This window comes from Microtus pennsylvanicus, chromosome 3 (genome assembly GCF_037038515.1).
Source record: "Microtus pennsylvanicus isolate mMicPen1 chromosome 3, mMicPen1.hap1, whole genome shotgun sequence".
NCBI lineage: Eukaryota > Metazoa > Chordata > Mammalia > Rodentia > Cricetidae > Microtus > Microtus pennsylvanicus.
The window spans coordinates 98,645,467-98,668,196 of record NC_134581.1 but is presented as its reverse complement, the minus strand read 5'-3'; the positions used below and the strand labels follow the sequence as shown (position 1 = coordinate 98,668,196).

The window sequence follows — 22,730 nt, the reverse complement described above, 5'->3', positions numbered from 1 at the left end:
GACCGCTATAGCCTTCACGGTCTGCAACTTGGAGCCCGCATGTACCCACTGTAGCAGAGTAGGTGCACACAGGCCCTGTTTAGGTGTGGCGGCTTTGGAGGCCAACGGGTAAGGAAAGGGAAGCCTCCACTCCATGCCCCAGACTGTTTTAGGTTCTCCTACTCCATCCTACCTGGGATCCCTGACATCAGCCTCCCCAACTACCCATGGCTATGCACAGCACCTGCTCTGCAGCCTGGCTCATCTGTGCTACCTCAGTCCCATGCATCTCTGTTGCCACCTCTGCATGCTTCTGGCTGACCTCCAGAATCCCCAGGTCGGGAGGTGGGGGGCTCAGGCCTACACGTGCCTCCGTGTCCCAGGGATCACGGGAACATGAAAACGTGACCCCCCCAGTCTACCTGCGCCTAGTAGTCAGGTGAGTCCCCAGGCTGGCCTGGCTTCTGTTCCCCATTCAGATGACAGATAAGGCCTAATGAGCCCTTTCCATGGAAGGTCTCCCAGCCCAGACCCCTGAGTTGTCATGCATTGAAAAGTACACTCGCTGTGCTTGAAGTTAGCTGGGACATGGTCCCAGTCTGCTGACCCTTTCAGAGTCCCTGGAAATAGTTCCTAGCACTGGTCACCTGCACATGGAAGAGCTTGTGTGAGGGTGCCACCTCTGTGGATCAACCCCAGGAAGTGCCAGCCATCGTGTGGTGTGGGTTCTCCATCAAGGCATCTCTGCTTACTTTGTCTGACCCAAGGAAGTGCAGTTCTTAATATCCACTGCTTATGACCTAGTCCCAGCCCCCTGGCCTGAGGCCCTTGCCATTCCTAGGATGTCCATTTTGTTTTGCATGTCACTCAAATCACTCTAACCACAGAGGGCCTCCTAGGTCCCAGCTCGCAATTTTATCCCTGGGCTAGTGATTTGCTTTCTATTTGTCTGTATCTCCATCCATCCCCACCCCTGTCCCAGCTGCCTGTCTGATTCCCAGCTGGGATTGCATGGATTGATTAGGAACTAGGATCTGGCTTGGGGCTGGAGGTAACCCTGCCACAGAACCAGGCTTCCATCCATTCTGGGGAGGGGCATGGGGTGGATGAGGCAACAAGGCTGTCCTCCCTGCTAAGATGAGTTCTTCCCACCAGGTGATCCGCAGGGGCTGGCTGACCATCAACAATATCAGCTTGATGAAGGGCGGCTCCAAGGAGTACTGGTTTGTGCTGACGGCTGAGTCCCTGTCTTGGTACAAGGATGAGGAGGTGAGCAGTTGGGGACAAGGGTGGCCTGATAAGGTGAGAGAAGGAGGTGATTCCAAAACCGATTCCCTTTGCCAGCCTCATTTGTTCCTTCAGTTACTTGAGAAAGGGAGTTTATAGTCAGGCATGGTAACATGCTGAAATCTCCACACTGAGAAGGAGTACAGGCAGCCTGGGATATGTGGTAACTTCCAGACCTGTCCAGGTTACATAGAAAGAGTCTGTCTCAAGGCCCAGGAACAGACAACAGTGGGGAAAATACTTGTCCTGCCACAGAAGACCTGACTGCAATCCCAGAACCTGTGCAGTGTATGCTCATAGTCTCAACAGGTAAGGCAGACACAGCGCCTGCTGGCACATTCCAGGCAAATGAGAGGCCTGTCTCAAAAAGCCAGAGGATAGCACCTGAGAAATGATACCTGAAGTGGTTGTCTGGCTTCCATATGTGCACATATGTGTGCCTACACATACAGATGTACATAGGACCTTCACCAAAGAGAAACAAAAGAGAAAGAAATCGGATGAGGGCTATAGCGCAGTCAGTAGAATCCCTGCTTAGCACACATGAAACTTTGGGTTCCATCCTCACTCAGCATCACATGAATCAGATGTGGTGGTCGTGTCTCTGATGCCAACACTCAGGATCAAGAGTTCCCGGCCCCATCCTTCAGTACTAGTTCAAGGGTAGCCTTGTTTCCCTGAAACTTTACCATGCATACACTTCTCTATGAAGGGTGGACCCTACCCTGAGTTCTCTGCCACTGTTAAGGGAGCTGAGGGAGATCTAGTCCCAGGTCTCGCACAGGGCCCTGCTCCCAGCATGCACTCCAGTGGTTTGTATCCGCAGTCACCTCTGTAGGGTCTTCTAGCCACCATATATATAGGAGGGGCCCTTCACCATCAGTGTACCAAAGAGGTGCTGGGACTTAAGCATGGTGGAGCCGCATGTGACAGAAAACCTGTTCCTGTATATTTCATTGTCCCTTCTTAGAAGCTGGCCAGCTGGTGCCCTGGCCCCTGAAATGGTATAGGTACTGTCACTGGCAAGGCCAGACTTCTCTGGTCTTTTTTTTTTTTTTCCAAAAAACAAAACAAAAAGAACACAGGCTGAATTTGAATTCACTATGTAGCTCAGGGTGACACTGTGGTCCTCCTGCCTCAACCTCCCTGTGCTGGGATGACAGGCATGCACCACCACATTGGGCTTATGAGGCAAGAATGGAGTTCAGGGCTTTGTATGTGTTAAGGAGACACTCTACCCACTGAGCCCCAGGCTTCTCTGGTTTTTGCTGTGAGGTTGGGAGAACAAAGATGGAGGTGACCCACTCTGGAGACTTGTTGGAGTAGGTAGAACTGGGGCAGCCGGACAACTGAAAGGCAGGGGGAGTTTCAGCATGCACCTTTAAATCCTAGTACTCAGAAGGCAGAAGCAGGGGGGCTGCAGAAATGGCTGAGCAGCTACGAGCACCATCTGTTCTTATAGAGGACCAGGGTTCAATTCCTAGTACCCACATGGCCACTCACAATAGTCTATAACTCCAGTTCTAGGGTACCTGACACCCTTATGCAGGCAAAACCTCAATGTACATAAATGGAATTTTTTTAAAAAGGCAGAGGCAGGAGGATCTCTGTCAGTTAAAGGCTTACAAAGAGTTCCAGGACAACCAGGCCTATTACAAGAGAAACCTGTCTTGAAAAACAAACAGGAAAAAAAAGATAGAAAGCTTGCATGCCCACAAGACCTCACCCCGTGCCAGGCTCACAGATTAGGTAAGGCCACACAAAGCTACATGCAGAAGGCATGTTCCTCTATTTCTTTATAGACTTTAAATGTGTTACATTTATTTATGTGAGTGTATATGCACAGTTGAGACAGAGGACATGGAAGTCTGAACGCAACTTCCAAGACTTGTGCTCTCTCTTCCCAGTCAGACTCAGGTGGGTAGCATTGGCTGCCAGCCCCTTTACCCACTGAGCCATCTTACAAGTCCTCAAGTCCACCTTGGGATTGGCACTGCCATGGCTAGGTGAGGAAACTGAAACCTTGGAAGGTGGCTAGCCTCATGTCGCAGAATAAGGAAGGGTTCCTGTTCGGGGGGAGACACTTAATGGCAGCTCTCTGAGGGACACCTCAGTTTAGGCCATTCCTGCACCCAAGACAGATGTGTTTATTCAGGGGTGTTTGGAGATGATGCCTGGCTTCCCTTTTCCACATAAGGCCACAGGCTTACTTCTGGATGATTCTAGAACCTGAAGGACTCTATCAGTGAGCTACCACAAACATTTCTGGTATCTGAAGCCTCTAAAACTGCAGGCTCCTCCCAGTGGCCACTGGTGTAGATCCAGTTGCTCCTCAGTGGCTGACTGAGGTGGTGGGGTTTTGTTTTACTTCCTCTTTTCTTTCTTTTTTTTTTACCTCCTCTTTTCTGTTTCTTAAGTTTTACATTAATTTATTTATTGTATGTGTGTGTGTGCGGGTATGCATGTGCCATGGTATACATACATACGGAGGTCAGAGGACAACTTGTAGTGAGCAGTTGCTTCTCTCCACCTTGTGGTCAGGGATCAGGCCCAGGTTATTAGGCTTGGTAACAAGCTGGTTTATCCACTGGCTTATCCACTGAGAAACATTGTGGGCCCCAAGGGCTTTTTTGGGGTTTTTTTTATTTTGCTTTGTTTTGGTTTTATGTTTGTTTGTTTATATTTTTACATCTTTATGTGTATGGGTGGTGTTCTGCGTGTCTGTCCGTCTGCCATGTGCATGCTCTGCCCTCAGAGGTGAGAGGAGGGCATAGGATCTTCTGGGACTTACTACAAAAGCTGTTAGCTGTTTCATGGGTGCTGGGACTCTTCTTCTTTTTTTTTTTTTTTTTTTTTTTTTTTTGGTTTTTCGTGACAGGGTTTCTCTGTGGCTTTGGAGCCTGTCCTGGAACTCCCTTTGTAGACCAGGATGGCCTCGAACTCACAGAGATCCGCCTGCCTCTGCCTCCCGAGTGCTGGGATTAAAGGCGTGCGCCACCACCGCCCGGCTGGGACTCGAACTTCTGAAAGAGCAGCCTGTGCTTCTAACTACCTATCTCTTCAACCTCCTTTTTCTGTTCTTAAAATTATTTCACTTATTGCTATAATTGGATTTATCCCTGTTCCTGTCTCTGCATCTGTGAGCTTGGTGATCCCTGCCTCAAAGACGTTCAGGGAGCCAGGCTGCACAGTGCTCCCTGGAGAGCCCAGTTGCGTGACCAGACCAGCTTTTCTATGTAGCTCATCAAACTGTCAGGGATTGTGCCCCCCAGGGTGAGGCACCCCAGTGTTGAGTTTCTGCGTTTTAGCTCCAGCACTCTAAGAAAAGCAGCCTGACAGATGGGCAGACCAGGAGTATGTGTGTGGTTTTCCAGGGGCCTGTCATGGAGAGGCCATTGCAGAAGAGCCCTGGGCCTAACTGACAAGATGTATACTGAGAGCTTCTTCCCCTCGCTGGGAAGGACCGTGCACTCAAGCCTACTATAAACCAGTCCTGTGTCAGGGCCTCAGCAACAGCAGTGAAAAGGAGCCCTGTGTGTGTGCTGAAGATAAAACAAACTGAAATCCATGGCCCTCAGCATCGCAGGTAGCAGCCATCTGTGAGAAGCAGGCCACTTTGTAGACAAGCCTTCTGTAAAAACCAGATGGCACCTTTTCTTTATTTTAGGAATAAAGAAAACAAAAAAACGGAGAATAGTGCCACTTGAAAAGAAAGCAAGGAGAAAGGCTCAGTTCAGCTGAAGACATCCCTCCCAGCCCAGGGCTCTCAATTCTGGGGCTACATTTCCCACCTCCTTCCTTCCAGAATCTTCCGTGGTGGACAGTGGCACAGAGGGTGGTACTCACCTCGGGTGATCTGTTCCCACTGCTGCTGGCCCAAGCCCAGCCTAACCAATGTGCAGACTACTGTACATATCACAGCCTGCTGAACAGCTAGTCTGAACACTGGGATGGCAGAGATGGCAGTTCAGTGCAGGACAGGAGCCTTCACGTCTTCCGGGGTCCTCCATTCATCCTTGCACCTGGGCTCTTCTGACGTGGCAAGGCCAGGGTGACTGGCTCAGATCTAGAGAAAGTTGGGGTTTTCAGGAAATCTGAAGGCAGGCTGGAGGAGGGCTGGAGTCAATAGCCAGCACCACAGAAGGCGGTCCCTGTGCAGTTGTGCAGTCTGAGCAGGCGCATGCGCATGCTTTTGCATGTGCATGTGAGTGAGATGGCAGCCTCCTGAACCTGGGCGGATCATATATAAACAGTTCCAGATGTGGCAGCCTGGATGTCTGTGACTCAGTTACTTGGCCCCGGCCTGCTGTTGGGAGACTTCCTGCCTCATGACATCATAGGGTGCAGGCCACAGAGTTCCTCTGGGCACTTACCCCTCAGGAAACAGGAGCCCCTTCAGAGGCCCTCAAATTCCCAACTTTGTGTCTTATAACCAGGCAAACTTCAAGGCTGCCCTCCCTGTTTGAGGCTCCCAGCATGTAGTACATATGTTGGGTGTTCCACCCTACACGGCCCCAGCTGTGCTAGACCCCTGGCTGTGCTCCAGTCAGGCAGTCAGAGCTGCTTAGACTGACTGGGAGTCAGTCCAGAGCAGCAACAGGAAACCTGGACCCAGAACCGTACTACCCTCCCCGTGGTGAGACTCAGCAGTCCTTAGACAGGTGAGGAAGAGGGGCACAGAAAGGAGCAGCAGTTTGTCCTGAGGCACACAGCCTGGAAAGGCAGAGTGGAGTTTAACACAGGTACTCGTAGTGTTCAACTGGTCCCTACCCTTCCCTTTCAGCACTGTAGCTGCTGACAGATTCAGAGGTGGTATTCCAAAATTCTTCTAGGGTTTTATGGTAGCGCAGAAACATGAGAAAGAGTCACAAAAGATGGCTAGGTTGAGCCTGGGGGGCTAACTATGTGGAGAAGAATAACACAGCAGCATGGGGAACCGAGATCACACCCCACCCAGCTCTGTAGTGGATGGCTGGGGTTTGCTGGCTGACATCCTAGCTCCTGGTTTAGTATAATGTTGTCTCAAGAAAGTAGGCATTTGCCGGGCGGTGGTGGCGCACGCCTGTAATCCCAGCACTCAGGAGGCAGAGGCAGGCAGATCTCTGTGAGTTCGAGGCCATCCTGGTCTACAAAGGGAGTTCCAGGACAGGCTCCAAAGCTACAGAGAAACCCTGTCTCGAAAAACCAAAAAAAAAAAAAAAAGTAGGCATTTTCTCGCTTCTCCCCCCATCATGTGCATATACCACACACACAGAAGATGTCCAGGTGAAGGCCTAAGGCTAGGGCTCAGTTGTTAGAGCTTTGCCTAGCGTGCACAGGGCCTGGTTCATCCTAGTACTGCATGACCTGGGTGTGATTGGTGGTTTGGTTCTGTAACTCATTGCTGTAACTCTTGTGAGGCAGAGGCAGGAGGATCAGGAATTCAAGGTTTTATTTTTAATTTTATTTTAATTCAGCTGTATAGCAAGTTGGAGGCTAGCCTGGGCTATGTTGAGACTTTGTTTTTGTTTCGTTTTAAGTCTAAATAGTGCAGAAAGTCCCCACAGAGAGCTGACTTTATCTGCAGCCTTACCTAGATTACATAGTGAGCCCCTGCACTGTGTCCCTGGACAGCCAGCCTCTTACTCTGAACAGACGTAAAAGGAAGAGTTCTGTGAGCGGATTGATGAGGCTTTGACTTTGGCAACTGCTGCCGGTCCCGTGACTGGGAGTTGTAAAGAAGCTAGCTGGCTCAGACCTATCATGGCTGCTACTTGGGAGGCTGAGACAGGTGGATTGGAACTTAAAGAGGTTCTGGGTAACTTAATGAGCCCTGTCTGAAATGAGAAGAAGAGGGCTGCCTGGATGGCCCAGCAGTGGAATGCTTACCTGTGAGTGCATTCCTGGGTTCCATCACCAGAAATTTAAAAAAAAAAAAAAAAAAAGGCTTGGGTTGGCTTCAGTGGTAGTGCTGGCCTGGCATGCACGAAAGCCTGGCTTGATTCCAAGTATAAAGAAAGAGAGACGGTGACTCACAAAGCCAGTGATACTTCTATGGCATTGGTGCCCCGGCACCAGCTTCCCAGGTATGCCGCCTGAGGTGGCCTCTCGGTGCTTCAGACTCCTTCCCTGTGAGTGGGATTGTCACCGTAACTCAGTGGTGTGAACCAGATTCTGTCAAGAAGTGGGGAGGACCACCTGGGAATGGAGTTAGGGCTGAGCAGTTTGAGCACCCACTGCTTGTGTTCTCTAGATGGGGAACAGAATTGACAGGCATCTGTCTAGGAGCTGCTGAGAAACCTTAAGAAGGCAAGGAGGAGGCCATGTAGGGTGTTAGGACAGAAACATCCTGGACAGAGGCCTTGGACATATTGAGACCTGGAATTCTGAGGAACATTCAAGTGAGCAAGGGGATGGCAGTTCTCATCACACCAAGTCAGGTGTTGGAAGTAGCTTTCAGGTGATTGAAGGCTCTGCCCTGTCAGCCCAGGTGAGGCTTCTACCCTCTCTCCTCAGGAGAAAGAGAAGAAGTACATGCTGCCACTGGACAACCTCAAAATCCGGGATGTGGAGAAGGGCTTCATGTCCAACAAGCATGTGTTTGCCATCTTCAACACGGAGCAGAGGTGAGGAGCCTGCAGGGGTGGGGTCCCAGGAGATCTTAGTGGCAACCTTGTGCACAGGTTTCCAGAGTCCTGTCCTGGGGGTAGTTCTGTGTAGTGAGGTGAGGGCAGAGCACCATGGATACAGACGATTGAAACGGATGAAGTAAGTGTGAGGACCAGTCCAACCCTCCCACACACTCACAGGGAGAAGACTGGCACAGTACTGGGGGGAGAAACAGGAGGGCCCTGGTGGTCTCTAGCCCCGTCTAGCCAGTTCTGTAAATGTCAGGCCAGTGAAACAGACCATGTCTCAAAGAGGAAGGTGCATAGAAAGCGAGGAAGGCACCGTGCCGATTCTAGCCTCTACCTGCCCATGCACACCTCCGTGCCCACAGACTGACCTGCTAACTTGTCCTGGTCTCACTCCTCATGTATAGAGAGCATTCAGTGATAGAAGGTGTACATGGTGCTCAGTGACAGAGTGCCTGCCCAGAGTCCCCCAGTGAAAGTGAGCTGATGAAGTAGCCCAAATTCATTCCCTAGAATGAACATAAAGATGGCCTTCGTGCATGGACAGACGGACAGACAGACACACACACGCACGTGCGCACGCAACCATCATAATAATTGAGGATTTTCAGCTATCCGTTGTCTGGGGCTGCCACTCCAGGCAGTGCAGGTTGAGTTTGTTTCTGCTGTGGTTGGAAGTTCTGATGGACATTGTTAACTGTGGTCTTCCCTGCAGACACCTCAGTGGGAGTTTCCAAGCCAGAGCAGAGGCACATGGATCTCTTGAGTTCGAGGCTAGCCTGGTCTACAGATAGAATTTCAGGACAGCCAGGGCTCCAGACTTGAAAATCCGGGGTGGGGTGGGGGACAAAAAGTGAGGCAGTCTGGACAGCAGGAGCCTGAGACATCCCCGTCAGAAACAGATGAGGGCTTGCATGCTTACTCATTCCCTTTCCCTTGCTGGTGGCCCAGGCTTTTCCCCCCTGCCTAGGGATTGCATGGTGTCGTGTGCCACTCTACTGAGTTTGAGTCTCCCCACAACAGTGAGCTTGTGCTCCGCAGGCAGACCTGTGTCAAGTTGATAATACAGAGACAAAATGACTGAGCTCAAATACCAGGTTGGAATGACAGGCATGGTGGCACACACCTCTAACCCCAGCACACAGGAGCCTGAGGCAGGACGTTCTAAGTGTGAGGCTGGCGTTGGCTGTGTAGCAAGCCCTGCCCTATAAATAAGTGACAAGCTATCAACACTTCTATGCCATATTCACTTGCTCTGATGATAGTGTGTGTGTGTTTGTGGTACTTGGTGCGCTAAAGTATACGTGCACACACACCCAGAAGCCCTATAACAAACTGGGGACGGTACCTTTATGCCTAGGTCAGGCAGAGACACACCCTACCCCCAGACGCCTGCTTTTAGTGGTCAGCCAAGTCCCTTTCTACCGCCTACTCCAGGAATGTCTACAAGGACCTACGACAAATCGAACTGGCATGTGATTCCCAGGAAGACGTAGACAGCTGGAAGGCTTCGTTCCTGCGAGCTGGGGTCTACCCAGAGAAGGACCAGGTAAGGAGCTAAGTTCCCTGCATAGATGACATACCAGAGGCTGCCTGGGAGAAGGGACTAGTCATTTCTAGGCCACAAGTGTCAGTGGTAAAAATTTTCTTTGCTGTGGTAAAAATACCTGCCAGAGTCTATGGAAATGGCTTAGATGTTTGCACTACAAGCATAAGGACCTGCGGTCAATCCCTCGAACTCACATAAACAACAACCAAGTGTGGTGGTGCGTGCTTGCAGTCCTGGTGCCAGGGAGGCAGGGAGAGGCGGACTGCTGCAGCTCAGTAGCCTGCCGGCCTCGCCACATCAGTACCCCTGGTCCTGGTGAGAGACTTGTCTCAAAAAGTAACTCTGGTCTTCCCAGTGAGTTCTAGGCCAGCCAGAGCTACACACCTGTCTCAAAAAAACAGGCCAATCATTAATGCAGTGAGAGACTAGGAAGATAGCTCAGATGAAAAGTACCTGCTGTGTAAGAAGACTTTAGTTTGGATCCCCAGAACCCTAGTAGAAAGCCAGACACAAACCGTGTGTCTGCCTGTAACCCCAGTCTTGCACAGTACAGGTACCTGGGATGAAAACAGTGTATGGATCTCTGAAGCCCACTTAACAGGCAGCCTAGAAAAATCAGTGCACTCCAAATTCAGAGAGAGTGCCTGTCTCAAAATGTGGGCCAGTAAGATGATTAAGAGACTGAAGGTGCTGCTGCAAAGCCATATGATGCAAGTTTGAGCCCTAAGACCCACATAATGGAGAGCTGATTCCCACAAGTTGTTTTCTGACCTGCACACATGTGCCACGGCACAGCACACACTTGTTCACACAAATATATACATGCACAAGACATAAATGTGGGTTTTTCGAGGATTTTGTTGTTATTGTTTGTTTTGTTTTGTTTTTTGAGGCTGGGACTCTGTGTGGCTCTGCCTAGCCCACAGCTCACTATGTAGACCAGGCTGGCCTGCCTTGAACTCACAGAGATTTATCTGCCTCTACCTTCTGAGTACTAGAATTAAAGACTTGGGGGGCTGGAGAGATGGCTCAGAGGTTAAGAACACTGACTGCTTTTCCAAAGGTTCTGAGTTCAATTCCCAGCAACCACATAGTGGCTCACAGCCATCTGTAATGAGATCTGGTGCCCTTACCTGGCCAGCAAGCATAGGGACAGACAGAACACTGTATTCCTAATAAATAAATAAATCTTTAAAAAAAAAATAAATAAAGACTTGGGCTACCATACCTGGCATAAAATTTAATTTTAAAAATTTACAAACTGCCAGGCGTTGGTGACACAGGAAAGCAGAAGCAGGAGGAACAGCTTGTAGGGGTGATACTCACATATACATACATACAGATGGACACGAATCAGGAAATGCCTGATATACACAGCTAAGGGAGAGGTGTCCTGCTTGGCTCCGTACATAGCTGCTCTGCTTACGTTATCTATCCTGGTAGTGATCGAGGTTCAGAGGCAGGAAAGGGGAAGATGTGACAGGGCTAGGTGTCTCCAGGGATGCAGCCTCCAGCTAAGCCACACTTCCTGAAGGTTCAAGAGCTTCACAAATACAGTGCTGTTCTAGAAATATGGCTCAGCAGATAAAAGACTGGCCATTCTTCGACAGGACCCGTTCAGTTCTCAGCACCCACATTACAGCTTACAGCTATCTATAACTCCAGTTCCAGGGGATCTGACACCCTCTTCTGGCCTCTGTGGACACTGCACACATATGGCATATACACGTACCAACATTGATGTACACATAAATGAAAATAAGTCTTAAAAATTACAGCAGCCCCTGGAACCCAAATACCAATACCTGAACCCTAGCATCCCATAGTCAAACCATAACTCAGAACACATAGCTGACACCCACTAGAGCAAGCAAGACAGAGTGAACATAGTTTGTCATTAGAGTCCAGAAGGTTCTCTAGCAGAATCCATGGCCTGAAAGGCAGGTGGACTTGGTACTCATCTTGTCTTTTTTACTCCTGTCCTTGGGGTGAAGTCACTACAGAATCCTGGTGTGTGTCCCCATCCCCTAGGAAGAGTCCAACCTGACTTTCAGTATACCCCAGCACAGACCAACTGATCTAACAGCACTGTCAGGAACCCACTTGAGAGGGGGTTGGCTGTCAGCAGGGTAGGCATGTAGTTCTTAGCTATGGCTGCTCGGCCTGCTCGGCCGTGCTCACCTTCTCTGTGTCCCGTGCAGGCGGAGAATGAGGATGGAGCACAAGAGAACACCTTCTCCATGGACCCGCAGCTGGAACGGCAGGTAGAGACCATCCGGAACCTGGTGGACTCCTATGTGGCCATCATCAACAAGTCCATCCGTGACCTCATGCCAAAGACCATCATGCACCTCATGATCAACAATGTAAGTGGGAAGTTCCAAATTAGCCAAGGTCTTAGCTGAGGCTTGGTGGGCTGGACATCCAGCCGCAGCACCACAGAAACAGGCATTTTGTAGTACACCTGTCAGCCCTGCACCGGAGTGTAGGGGCCAGAGGATCAGAAGTTCACCTTCATCCTCAGCTACATAGACACTTTGAGGGGATCCTTGATTATTTAAGACCCTGTCTCTAAAACCAAAACCAAGGCAAGCAAGGTGGCTCAGAAGATAAAGGCACTTGCCCTGGAACTTTCCAGTCCACAAAGCTGTCCTCTGACATGCACACCATGACGCACGCATATACACACACACACCAGACTAATAAATAAATAAATGAGTAAATAAAATTAATTTAAGAACAAATTAGGAGCTGGAGAGACGACAGTTAAGAGCACTGGCTGCTCTTTCAGAGGTCCTAAGTTCAATTTCCTACAACCACATGGTGGCTCACAGCCATCTATAATGAGATCTGATTTTCCTCTGGTGTGCATGAAGACAGCACTCATATACATGAAATACATGAGTAAATAAATCTTTAAAGAAAACAACAAAATATTTCAAAATAAGTCCTTCAAAGTTAGAACAAGTTGGTTTGTTTAGGTGGCTTTTTGTTTTTGTTGTTGGGTTTTTTGTTGTTGGTTAGTTGCTTTTTGTAATGTTGGGGATTGAACCCAAAGCATGGTGCATGTTAGGCAAGCTTTGGATTATTGAGCTGCACCTCTACTCCGCCATTAGGGGAATCTAGGCAGGGGCTCTACAGCTGAGCCACACCCCTACTTCTCACTGGAGGGTTGATTTTAGGCAGAGTTTCTATGGCTAAACCTTAGCCTGTGATGGATGTTTTTCTAATCACATTAGGCTTCTGAGCTCTTGGCTAATGTTAAGAGTCTGATCTCTCCCACCATTGTCCTCAGACAAAGGCCTTCATCCACCATGAGCTGCTGGCCTACCTGTACTCATCAGCAGACCAGAGTAGCCTCATGGAAGAGTCAGCAGAGCAGGCTCAGCGTCGGGACGACATGCTGCGCATGTACCATGCGCTCAAGGAAGCACTCAACATCATTGGGGACATCAGTACCAGCACCGTATCCACGCCTGTACCCCCACCTGTTGATGACACGTGGCTCCAGAACACCAGTGGACACAGGTCTGGAGGGCAGTTTGTCCCCCCTTTTGCCCATACAAGGTCCACCCTTCTGTTCCTCTGTCCTATCAGGAGATAGGTCACAGCTGAATGGGACAACACACAGGCCTGAGAACCTGTCCTGCCTAAAGCCACTAGGGGAGCCATGGCCTCCAAAGGCCAATCTGAGCCACATTGTTGGAGGAAAACATCCTAAGTCTCCACAGCCCAGGGAAACAGCTACCACAGAGGTGGTTCTCCTAGACATAGTGAAGGGCACAGGGGAAGATTAAGGCAAACAGAGCCCTCTAGCCCATAGAACCTAGGATTCCATAGCCTCAAGATGGGAAGCATGGGCTAGAGAGACATCTAAGCAGCCACAGTCAAGGGAATGTCAGTGCATTGGACCTACTGAAACTTCAGGACACTGGATCCTTCAGGAAGAGGACCAGAGCCCAGACCTGGGAAGACTGAGGTCTCTAGGACCAGTGGGGAACAGGGCAGACAGGTACCTCACAGATAGAGGCTCTGGAAGGGTCTTGGGCTGTACAGCAGTCTGGACACAGCAACCCTAGCACCTGGAATGCTTTAGCTCAGGCTGGTGGCTCCCGGGGCTCTGCCCTCGTCGCATTCGCTTACAGGGGTGTTCACGGTATGATTCCTCCAGCTTACAGCCTCTCCCTCCTCCACAGCCCCACTCCACAGCGCCGACCTGTGTCCAGTGTACACCCACCAGGCCGGCCTCCTGCCGTGCGGGGTCCCACACCAGGGCCTCCCCTGATTCCTGTGCCTGTGGGGCCTGCAGCCTCCTTCTCAGCACCCCCCATCCCATCCCGGCCTGGACCACAGAACGCATTTGCCAACAACGACCCTTTCTCAGCACCACCTCAGATACCATCTCGGCCAGCACGGATTCCCCCTGGTATCCCTCCAGGAGTGCCCAGGTAAGGCCCACAGCCTGCATCCTGGGGTTCCTTTGTTGACTCTGACTGCCTCCATTCTGATGACTTCCAGTGTAGCCCGAACAAGACATCGAGTAGTGCAGGCATTGCTGCTTGTGTGCTGAGAAACTGAGCCCTAGAGGGGCCAATCCCACTTAGCCAGTGCCATAGGACAATGGATCAGCTGACCTCATGGCTCCTGGCCTGTCCTCTAAGCAGCAGGTTTCATGTCCCCCTAACCCTAGGTTATCACTAATACCTGGTCAGCTAGGTTCCGGTCTCCATTTCTGAGGTCCGAGGAGGGCAGGGAAGTGGGCAAGATGACACATCTGGTAAAAGTGCTTGCTACCAAGCCTTGTGACCAGAGTTCAGTCCCCAGACCCCTCTTGGCCCAGAACTTGCCTGTGCTACCCAAGCCAGCTAGTAACATGGAGATACCAGGAAAATACCTGTAATACCTGGCGCCCCAACTTTGGGAGCACCTGGGGAGGGCTGGATGGGTGGGGTCCTCATCCTCACCCTGCGTCTGGCCTCACTGCCCTCCACCTCCCCATGTCTTACTCTCTTTGCAGCAGAAGAGCACCCGCTGCGCCCAGTCGGCCTACCATTATCCGCCCGGCCGAGCCGTCCCTGCTCGACTAGGCTGCAGGGGGCAGTGTTCTGGGGGGTCCTCGTGCACCCACAGTGCAGGAGAGCTTTGGTTTGGGCCCCACTACTGTCCCCCTCCCATGGTGGGACCAGGCTCCTGTGGGCAACCCCTACCCTTTCCTCCCTAGCCTGGTGGACATGACAATGAGGGGGTGGGTGGGGTCCCAGACAACAGGACATGGGGGCTTTGCACTTTGGGTTGAGGAGAACTGTCTGGTTGGCAGTAGGAACTGCATCCTTGGGACCATCTGGAAAGAAAGATCCAGGCTGGTGTAGGGGAACTCTACCAGGGGCTTCTCTACAGACTGTAAGCCTTTGTTCTTTCTTGGGGTACAGCAACTGTCCAACTTTTCCTAAGGGCTCTTCAGGAGTGAGCCAGGCCCAACAGGCCCAATGCTGGCCACCTACCTGGCTCAAGTTGTATATATATATATCTTCTTTGGCCATATTAACCACACAACCTGAGCCCAGCCCAGTCTCGATAGCCAGAGGTGCCTTTGTGCCTTCCTCAGGCCTGGAGCACCTCAGCTCTGGCCTGCCTCACTCTCCTCAGCCCCGGTGTGGTTTGGGCTGTGTGAACTGGGGAAACATCAGGGGCCTTGTGGCTCCCAGCTGGCCCATCCCCACAGGGTGGGCCTGGTGCCTCTGTACAGATCCTGTCCCCACTGCTTGGTTTGACCACTGTTAAGTGCCTGCCTCTGTATATCCTATTAATAAACTAAAATAAAGGGAAGCCCCGCTGGTGGCTCTGTGTGTGGGCCTTTTGTGTCTGTCCCAGGCCAGGGGGAGACTGTCCACACTTCCCTCACTTACATGTGTCTCCTGTCATTTCTTCTGAACACCTCTCTACCACTCCGGGAATAGGACCCCCTCTCTCGGTGCTCATAGGAAACAGAAATTCTAGCCACTACCCCGAACGGCACTGTGGCCAGGCCCACTTCCAGGTCCCCCATTAGCTCTATAGGGGACATGGTTCAACTTTGCTTTATGATCTTTTTCTTTCGTGCCAGGCGACCACCTCCATCGGCTCCTGCCCGGCCTTTCTTCTGAGCTTCGTGGGAGTGCCCTCCCGCCTTCCTGGCTGCCTGGCTTGAGGCTAGGTCTGTCCCAAGCTGCTGTCCCTGATCCCAAGTCACCAGGCACTATTAATTTTTCTGACCATAATTTATTGACCCGAGTGCCCAGGACAGATGCCCTTTGTTCCTTGAGGCTTGTAGGTAGACTCTGGTGGGCTGCACCCAGAGAGAAGGAAGGGTTCCTCTTGGAATTCTGTCATCAGTCTCCCCAACCAGCTGGCTCCCACTGGGCCGAGGAGCCAGGGCTCTTTCCTATCAAATAAAAATGACTGTCCTGGCAAGAACTCTGCAGGTGTGTCTCCTTCCCAGACCCTAGCAAAGTAGGCTTCTCCCCAGGAGTGAGCAGAGACATTACGGTTGGGGTGTGTCCAGCTGGGGTAAGGGCCAGGGGCAGCTGCACAGCTTGACCCATCCTGATGGCTGGAAGACTTAAGCTAAGGCACGATGTCAGGAGAAGCCAGGGCATCTGTGAGCCATATAGCCCCACACCGCTGCGCCTAACACTTCAGCTTCCGACGAACAGGCACTGGTGCTGAGCCTCCCCATCCAAGGGGTCTGCAATCCACTTGCACTCCCTGCTCACCAGGAAGGGATGGATACACGGGGTCCTCTCTGAGTCTGGGGAGGCCTCCACTGTTTGACTCATCCTCCGTGGCCGGGGCTACGTGGGTACAGGACGCTTGTCGTGGAAGAAGCGCTTGAGTGTGCAGACCTGCAGGACGGCCACCAACAGCAGCACAGCCACATTGGCAGCTGACCAGAAGTTGACCCGCTCCAGGTTGTCTTCCTGAAGGTTCCGATCACGTGCCTCAAAGGCTCGTAGCAGAGTCAGCATCTGGATGCTCCGTTCCAGCCGGGTCCTCATCGTCTCTATGGATTCCTGCCAAGTCACAAAGACAGGGTCAGGCTGCCTAAGCCAAATCCTCACTCGTGCCGTTCACTGCCTGTGTGACTGTCAGCAAGTTAATTTGCCTCTCTGGTCTTATGTCTCACATCCTTTCCTAGAAACCCAGTATTTTTTGTTTTTTCCATTTTTCCCCATGATGTTTTCTTGTTTGTTTTTAGGTAAGGCCTTTTTTTCTTATGGGTCAGAGGGTGCACATACTGTGCGTCCATGTGGAGGTAAGAGGACAGCTTGCAGGGATCAGTTCTCTCCTGCCACTGTGTAGGTCTCAGCAGGTAGTTAGGCTTGGTGGCAGTTGCCTTTGCCTGCCTGCTAAACCATTTCACCAGACTTTAAAATAGGATCTTTTGTGTCAAAGGCTGGTCTTTATATGCAAGTCAAGGGTGGCCTTGAATTTGTGATCCTCTTGCATCCAAGTGTAACCCATACTGGTTTTATGTAGGAACTTCATGTGTCTTAGGGTATCACTCTACCAACTGAACTGTCCCTAGCCCTTTTGGTTTTGTGAGATGGGTTCTTGCTATAGCCCAGGTTGGTCTTGAACTCACTGGAATGCTGCCTCAACCTCCTGAGTGCTGGGATTACAAGCATGCACCACCACACTCAACTCACCTTGATGTCTTCCATTTTGACATCAAGCATCTCCTCTGGCTCCACAGCCTCAGCCCAACCTTCCACCTCTTCCTCATCCTGGAAACTGTCAAAGATGAGCTCGAAGAACACTAGCTTCTCTGAGATGGTACTGAAGGAATTGTCAAAGCATAGCCTGTAGTCCCCAGCCTCAGTAGGCTCCACCCTGGGCAGACAGATGAGACACAGACGTGACCCTGGAGTGACCAGCCAGCTGGTCTGTGGAGCCAGTAGGATGGTAACCCGAGGCCACTGGGGAGCTGCAGGGCTGTAACTGAACCAAGACAGGGCAAGACTTCACTCACGTGTGCACCCCATCAGCCTTTCGAGACTCACTGACCAACAGCACACCCTGAGGGCTCTCCAAGGTGAAGTCCACATCCAGCCCCGCACCTCCAATCACCTGAAGAACAGGTAAGAGTTGGGGAATGGGCAGGTTTGAGCCCAGCCTATCTTCCACAGAAGGACTGGGTTGAACCGAACTGGAAAATACCCATACAACCACTAGGAGCCTATCTTCAAAACAAACCATGTATGTTTGGGGTAGGAGGGTAGCCTGTGGGGATCATAGGGCAGCATGCAGGAGTCAGTTCTCAACCTCCACCATAGTTAGGAAACTCGGGACATCGGGTTTAGTTTAGCTGCGAGTTCTTTTACCCATTGAGCCATCTCGCTGCCCTAAGGGCCTATCTGAGCACCGACATCCGCACCTGCAAGGTTCCTTCCTGGTCCCTAAAACGTTCCACGCGAGGTCTTTCATCAGGCCACCCCACCACCCCCTTTAGCAGTCCAAGGTGGGTGTCCACCTGGCTGCAAATATATAGTGGGTCGCGGACCCTCTAGCCACCAGGGAATTCCCCTGAACCCTACCCAAAGAGCTTCCAGCTCGGAACTCCCCTAGCCCAGGAGACGATAGGCATCCCGGCCACGCCCACTCCACGCCCCTCCTGCTGGCCACACCCCCTTGTCCTACGCAGCGTCCCGAGCCCTGGACCTTCTCACCTGGTACTCGGTCTCTAAACTAGCATTGGCCGGCGCGGACTGGTAAAAGCATTGCTTCCTCCCTGCAGGAAGCAGAAATGTAAACTCGCCGTCCTGAATGGGCGGCGGCCCCGCCTCTCCCACTCCTACTGCTGGCAGGAGTAGCCACAGGGCCAAGGCTATGGCCGCGCCGGCCGCCATCATCCGTATCACGTTCTATGCTACTCACAGGATGCGGGTCCTTTAAGCATTGGTCCCACCCACCTCTCATTTCGGCAAAGCTCATTGGCTGGAGCCTATGTTCGGCCCCAAACCCGCGGAATGCTGTGTAAAGGGTCCCAAAGAGGGGAGCTGCCCGGACGAATGCCTAATCTGTTAGAAAGCACACTAACGCTGACTAGAATTTTGTGAAACTTCTCCGTATCTGTTATTAACCACTGGAGTTGGGGATGGGGAAATGACAGGCCTGAAATGATGAAGCAATTTTTCAGGCAAAAATTAAGATGACTAAACGGGGAGGTTTGCGGGTCCTCTGTGGGACCGCCTGCAGTCCTCCCTACTCCAGTGCTTGTCTCGTGTCGCCTATTGATCAGGCTGGTGTAGGCGAAACCCGTCAGTGGTGGGTCCTGGGTTGGATCCTGATCGGGAGGTGTCCATCAAAGCTCTGTGGCGACCGGCCAGGTGCTGGCGGTACTTCTATGTTAGCTTCTGGCGACGCTTGTTCCATGAGCATGGCCTCCGCAGACTCAACGCCAGCTCTGCTTTCTGTTTATACCTTACATCATCGCTTTAGAAGGATTTTGGTCTCCTTAAGTTGGGGGTGCTTGTTAGGTGGTGAGCAGAACACGCCCTCACTCTGTATGCAATTGGTCTCAAACCTTTGGGCCAAGAGGTCCTAGTGAGTTCGTGCTGACATAAGCCCCAACTCTAGCATTTGGGAGACTGAGGCAGGCGTTCTGAGGAGTTTGAATTGGAGGTCATCCTCTGGTGCATAGGTAGTTCCAGACTAGCACGTGTTACGAAGAATCTTTTTGGCCTCGAGATACTCAGAGGATAAAGGTCCTCGCTGCTAAACCTGATTACCTCAGTTCAATCCCTAGGACCCACGTGGTAGAAGGATAGAACTGACTCTCCCAAATTGTCCTCTGACTTCCATGCACACACATCACACGCACGTGCGCACCACCCAGCTGGTTAGTTTTTATCCACTTGACACAAATCTGGCAAAAGGGATTCTCACAGGAAGAATTGCCTTGCGGGCATTTTCTTCATCGCTATCTGAAGCTGGAAGGCCTAGCCCACTATGCAGGTGGTATACCATCCCTAAGCAGGTGGGTCTTGGGCTGTTTATATTTAAGTAATTTGACAGGGCGACGGTGGTGCACGCCTTTAATCCCAGCACTCAGGAGACAGAGGCAGGTGGATCTCAGTGAATTTGAGGTCAGCCTGGTCTACAGAGTTTCAGGACAGCCAGGACTGTTGCACTCAGAGAAACACTGTCTCAAAAGGAAAAAAGGTAGTTTTAGTTTGGGGGCTTGGAGAGAGGGCTCAGCGGTTAAGAGCACTGGCTGCTCTTCCGGGGGACACAGGTTCAATACCCAGCACCTAAATAGCAGCTCATAATTGCCTGTCATGCCAGTTTCCGGGGATCTGATACCTTTACACAAACACCATACAGGCAAAACACGAATGCACACATGAAAAAGATAAAAAAGAAAAAAATAGTTTGAAATTGGGCAGTGGCGGCACACACCTTTAATCCCAGCACAAGATAGGCAAAAAAGTAGGTGGCGTTCAAAGCCAGCCTGGTCCTCGAACATCCAGGGCTGTTGTCACACGGAGAAAGATTTAAAAAAAAAAAAAAATCCGTACTCTACCAAACTGGAAAACCTAAAGGCAGTACTCCAGTACTCGGGTGGCAGAGGTAGGCAGATCTCTGTGAGTTCAAGGCCAGCCTGGGCTATAAGAGCTAGTTCCAGGACAGGCTCCAAAGCTACAGAGAAACTCTGTCTTCAAAAAAAAAAAAAAAGGGGGGGGGCTGGAGAGATGGCTCAGAGGTTAAGAGCATTGCCTGCTCTTCCAAAGGTCCTGAGTTCAATTCCCGGCAACCACATGGTAGCTCACAACCATCTGTAGTGAGGCTTGGTACCGTCTTCCGGCCTGCAGGCATACACACAGACAGAATATTGTATACATAATAAATAAATAAAATAAATATTTTAAAAAAAATCTTTAAAAATTTGAAATTAAACTAAGTTCTACACAACTGGAAACACTGTCTCAAATAAAATGCTCTAAAATAGCACACCTTCCCTGCCCCCCCAGGACACATGTGCAGCTGCAAACAAAATTTGAAATTAAATTAAATGCACAAGAAATTAACAGAATGAGATAATAAAAACTTAGCTGGGTTGTCGTGATGCACACCTTTATTCTATCATCCAGGAAACAGAGGCAGGTGGACCAGCATGGAAAGGTAAACACCAGCCCTACTACAAACCCTTCAATCTGCACTGGTGATTTCTGCCTGCGAGATAAGCTGGTGTAGTCATAGCACAAAACTTGTGGGCATAAACTAACAACTTTATGGTTGGATTTAAGACCAGTTCCAAGAGATAAAGCCCACACTTGTCATTACTCAGATGACCTAGAACTTGCGACTAGATAGGCCATGGGCCTAGTAGAAAGCCAAGTACTACTGTTCTGCTAAAAGAATGTAGCAACAAAACAACTCCTAATTCCATCCCTCTGTACCCATAGATCACTCAGTTACGCCATCATCAGAGACGCTTCCTGCTACAGAAGATGGGAACAGGTGCAGAGACCCACAGTGGGCAATGTGCAGAGAACAGAGATCTCGGTCCTAAACCGCACGTCTTCATCACATCCTCAGGGCTTAGGAAACTTGTGAAAGAAGAGGCAGAAAGAGTGTAAGAGCCAGAAGGGAGGGAGGACACCATGAAAACAAGGTCTAGATACAACAGAGCTGACCTGTGAACTCAGCCTGGCAGCCAGCTGGGATCCTAGCCCTGAGAGGGAAGTAGACGTGAGTGCCATCCCTAACCCAGAGGCTGTCCCCAAGTGTCAACCACTCAAAGGAAAATAGTTTTGAGTCTTACTAAATACACAAACCACAAGGGGCAGGCCCCGCCCAGAAGTAGGTAGCCAACACAAAATGAGCTCATTGGTATTTTTAGAGTTTTTTTTTTTTTTTTTTTTTTGCCTCACAATGATTTCTCTGGGCATTTTTTACCTTACTGGTCTTTACTTTATATATTAGGGTTTCTGAATTTGTGTTTTAATAGTGTATGTGTTTCTTCTGATTTCTTTATTATTTTTGTTTTTGTTTGTTTGCCCTCCCCACTGTGACTCCCCCTCCCCACTATGACTCCCCCTCCCCACTATGACCCCCTCCCCACTGTGACTCCCCCTCCCCACTGTGACTCCTCCTCCCCATTGTGACCCCCTCCCCACTGTGACCCCCTCCCCACTATGACCCCCTCCCCACTGTGACTCCCCCTCCCCACTGTGACTCCCCCTCCCCACTGTGACTCCCCCTCCCCACTGTGACTCCTCCTCCCCATTGTGACCCCCTCCCCACTGGACTCCCCCTCCCCATTGTGATTCCCTCTCCCCACTGGGACACCCCCTCCCCACTGGGACTCTGGAATAAACTAAAACCCAAACATCTGGGTATACCTGTGAGGGATATTTTTGATTAAATCATTTGAGATGGGGAGGTCCACTTTTAATCCAGATCTTTCAAGGTGGGAAGATCCACATTTAGTCTGGGCCACACCTTCTGCTGGCAGCCTCTATAAAGGACAAGGAAGAAGGGAGATTTTCCTCCTTGCCCTCTGGTCCTCACTCTCTTTGGCAAGTCCATTCCTTCACTTCTCTGGAATTCCAGCGTACACTGAAGATCAGCTGAGACCTCCAGACTCTCAGACTGAACAATTACTGAATTCTTGGGCCTAGTTGGGCTAGTTGGGCCACAGTTTGTAAACCATTCTAATAACCCCTCTTGTGTATGTATGTCTCTTTATTCTGTAAGTCCTGTTCCTCTAATACAGCTGTCACTACAGACTCTTTTTTTTTCTTTTTTTGGTGTTTTTTTTTTTTTGCGACCAGGCTGGCCTCAACTCACAGAGATCCGCCTGCCTCTGCCTCCAGAGTGCTGGAATTAAAGGTGTGCTCTACCACGGCCAGGCTGGAGTCTCCCTTTTCAGTGTTGGGATTCCACCGTGTTTTGAATAAGAATGGTCCCCATAAACTTAGATATTTGTTCCTCAGTTGGTGGCTATGTGAGAAGCATTAGGGTGTCAGCCTTTTTTAGGAGGTATGTCACTGGGGGTGGGCTCTGAGGTTTTAAAACCCTCACACCATTCCCACTGTCTCTGCCTTCTGCTTGTGCTCTTGGCTGTTCCTGTCTCCATGCCCTGGCTTTCTTTTCTAGGTTCCCTTGGGTGTGGTATTTTATCACAGTGATTAAAAAGGAAGACAGACGGGGGGTACCAGGGAGTGGGCTATTGCTGTGAAGGGCAATTCTATTTTGTTTTGATGTTTTGAGCACTGTAGAAGACTTTGGGAATTTGAATGCTGCAAGGAGATCTTAGT

At 50.7% G+C, this 22,730-nt stretch overlaps 2 protein-coding genes across 16 annotated transcripts in view; one reads left to right on the top strand and one right to left on the bottom strand.

The window, feature by feature from the left end:
- Dnm2 (dynamin 2) overlaps positions 1 to 15,873 on the top strand; it is an 89,127-nt gene extending 73,254 nt beyond the window's left edge. For 6 of the 15 annotated variants that reach the window (XM_075966612.1, XM_075966606.1, XM_075966613.1 and 3 more), the window contains 7 exons: positions 1,135 to 1,248; positions 7,762 to 7,871; positions 9,318 to 9,429; positions 11,631 to 11,795; positions 12,725 to 12,957; positions 13,626 to 13,877; positions 14,447 to 15,334. In XM_075966612.1, the coding sequence (XP_075822727.1) occupies positions 1,135 to 1,248; positions 7,762 to 7,871; positions 9,318 to 9,429; positions 11,631 to 11,795; positions 12,725 to 12,957; positions 13,626 to 13,877; positions 14,447 to 14,516 (1,056 nt within the window). In that variant the 3' untranslated portion in view covers positions 14,517 to 15,334. Of the gene's footprint in view, positions 1 to 1,131; positions 1,249 to 7,761; positions 7,872 to 9,317; positions 9,430 to 11,630; positions 11,796 to 12,724; positions 12,958 to 13,625; positions 13,878 to 14,446; positions 15,335 to 15,532 lie in introns of those variants that run through there. The other 9 variants (XM_075966615.1, XM_075966614.1, XM_075966616.1 and 6 more) reach the window with 5 other exon arrangements.
- Tmed1 (transmembrane p24 trafficking protein 1) lies at positions 15,668 to 18,333 on the bottom strand. The gene is made up of 4 exons (XM_075966623.1): positions 18,135 to 18,333; positions 17,438 to 17,535; positions 17,115 to 17,298; positions 15,668 to 16,478 (listed from the first exon to the last, which is right to left on the bottom strand). Exons 1-4 carry the CDS (start codon positions 18,315 to 18,317, stop codon positions 16,260 to 16,262), a joined length of 684 nt encoding a protein of 227 aa, XP_075822738.1. The 5' UTR covers positions 18,318 to 18,333; the 3' UTR covers positions 15,668 to 16,259.
- Positions 18,334 to 22,730: the final 4,397 nt, after the last annotated feature.

Bases quoted from the DNA above. Each gene is read 5' to 3' on its own strand.
- Tmed1 (XM_075966623.1), bottom strand. From the start codon at position 18,317: ATGATGGCGGCCGGCGCGGCCATAGCCTTGGCCCTGTGGCTACTCCTG. The intron at 17,299-17,437 runs GTGAGTGAAGTC...CTGTCTGCCCAG, and splicing joins AAGGCTGATGGGGTGCACAC to GGTGGAGCCTACTGAGGCTG. The intron at 16,479-17,114 runs GTGAGTTGAGTG...GTGACTTGGCAG, and splicing joins TCAAAATGGAAGACATCAAG to GAATCCATAGAGACGATGAG.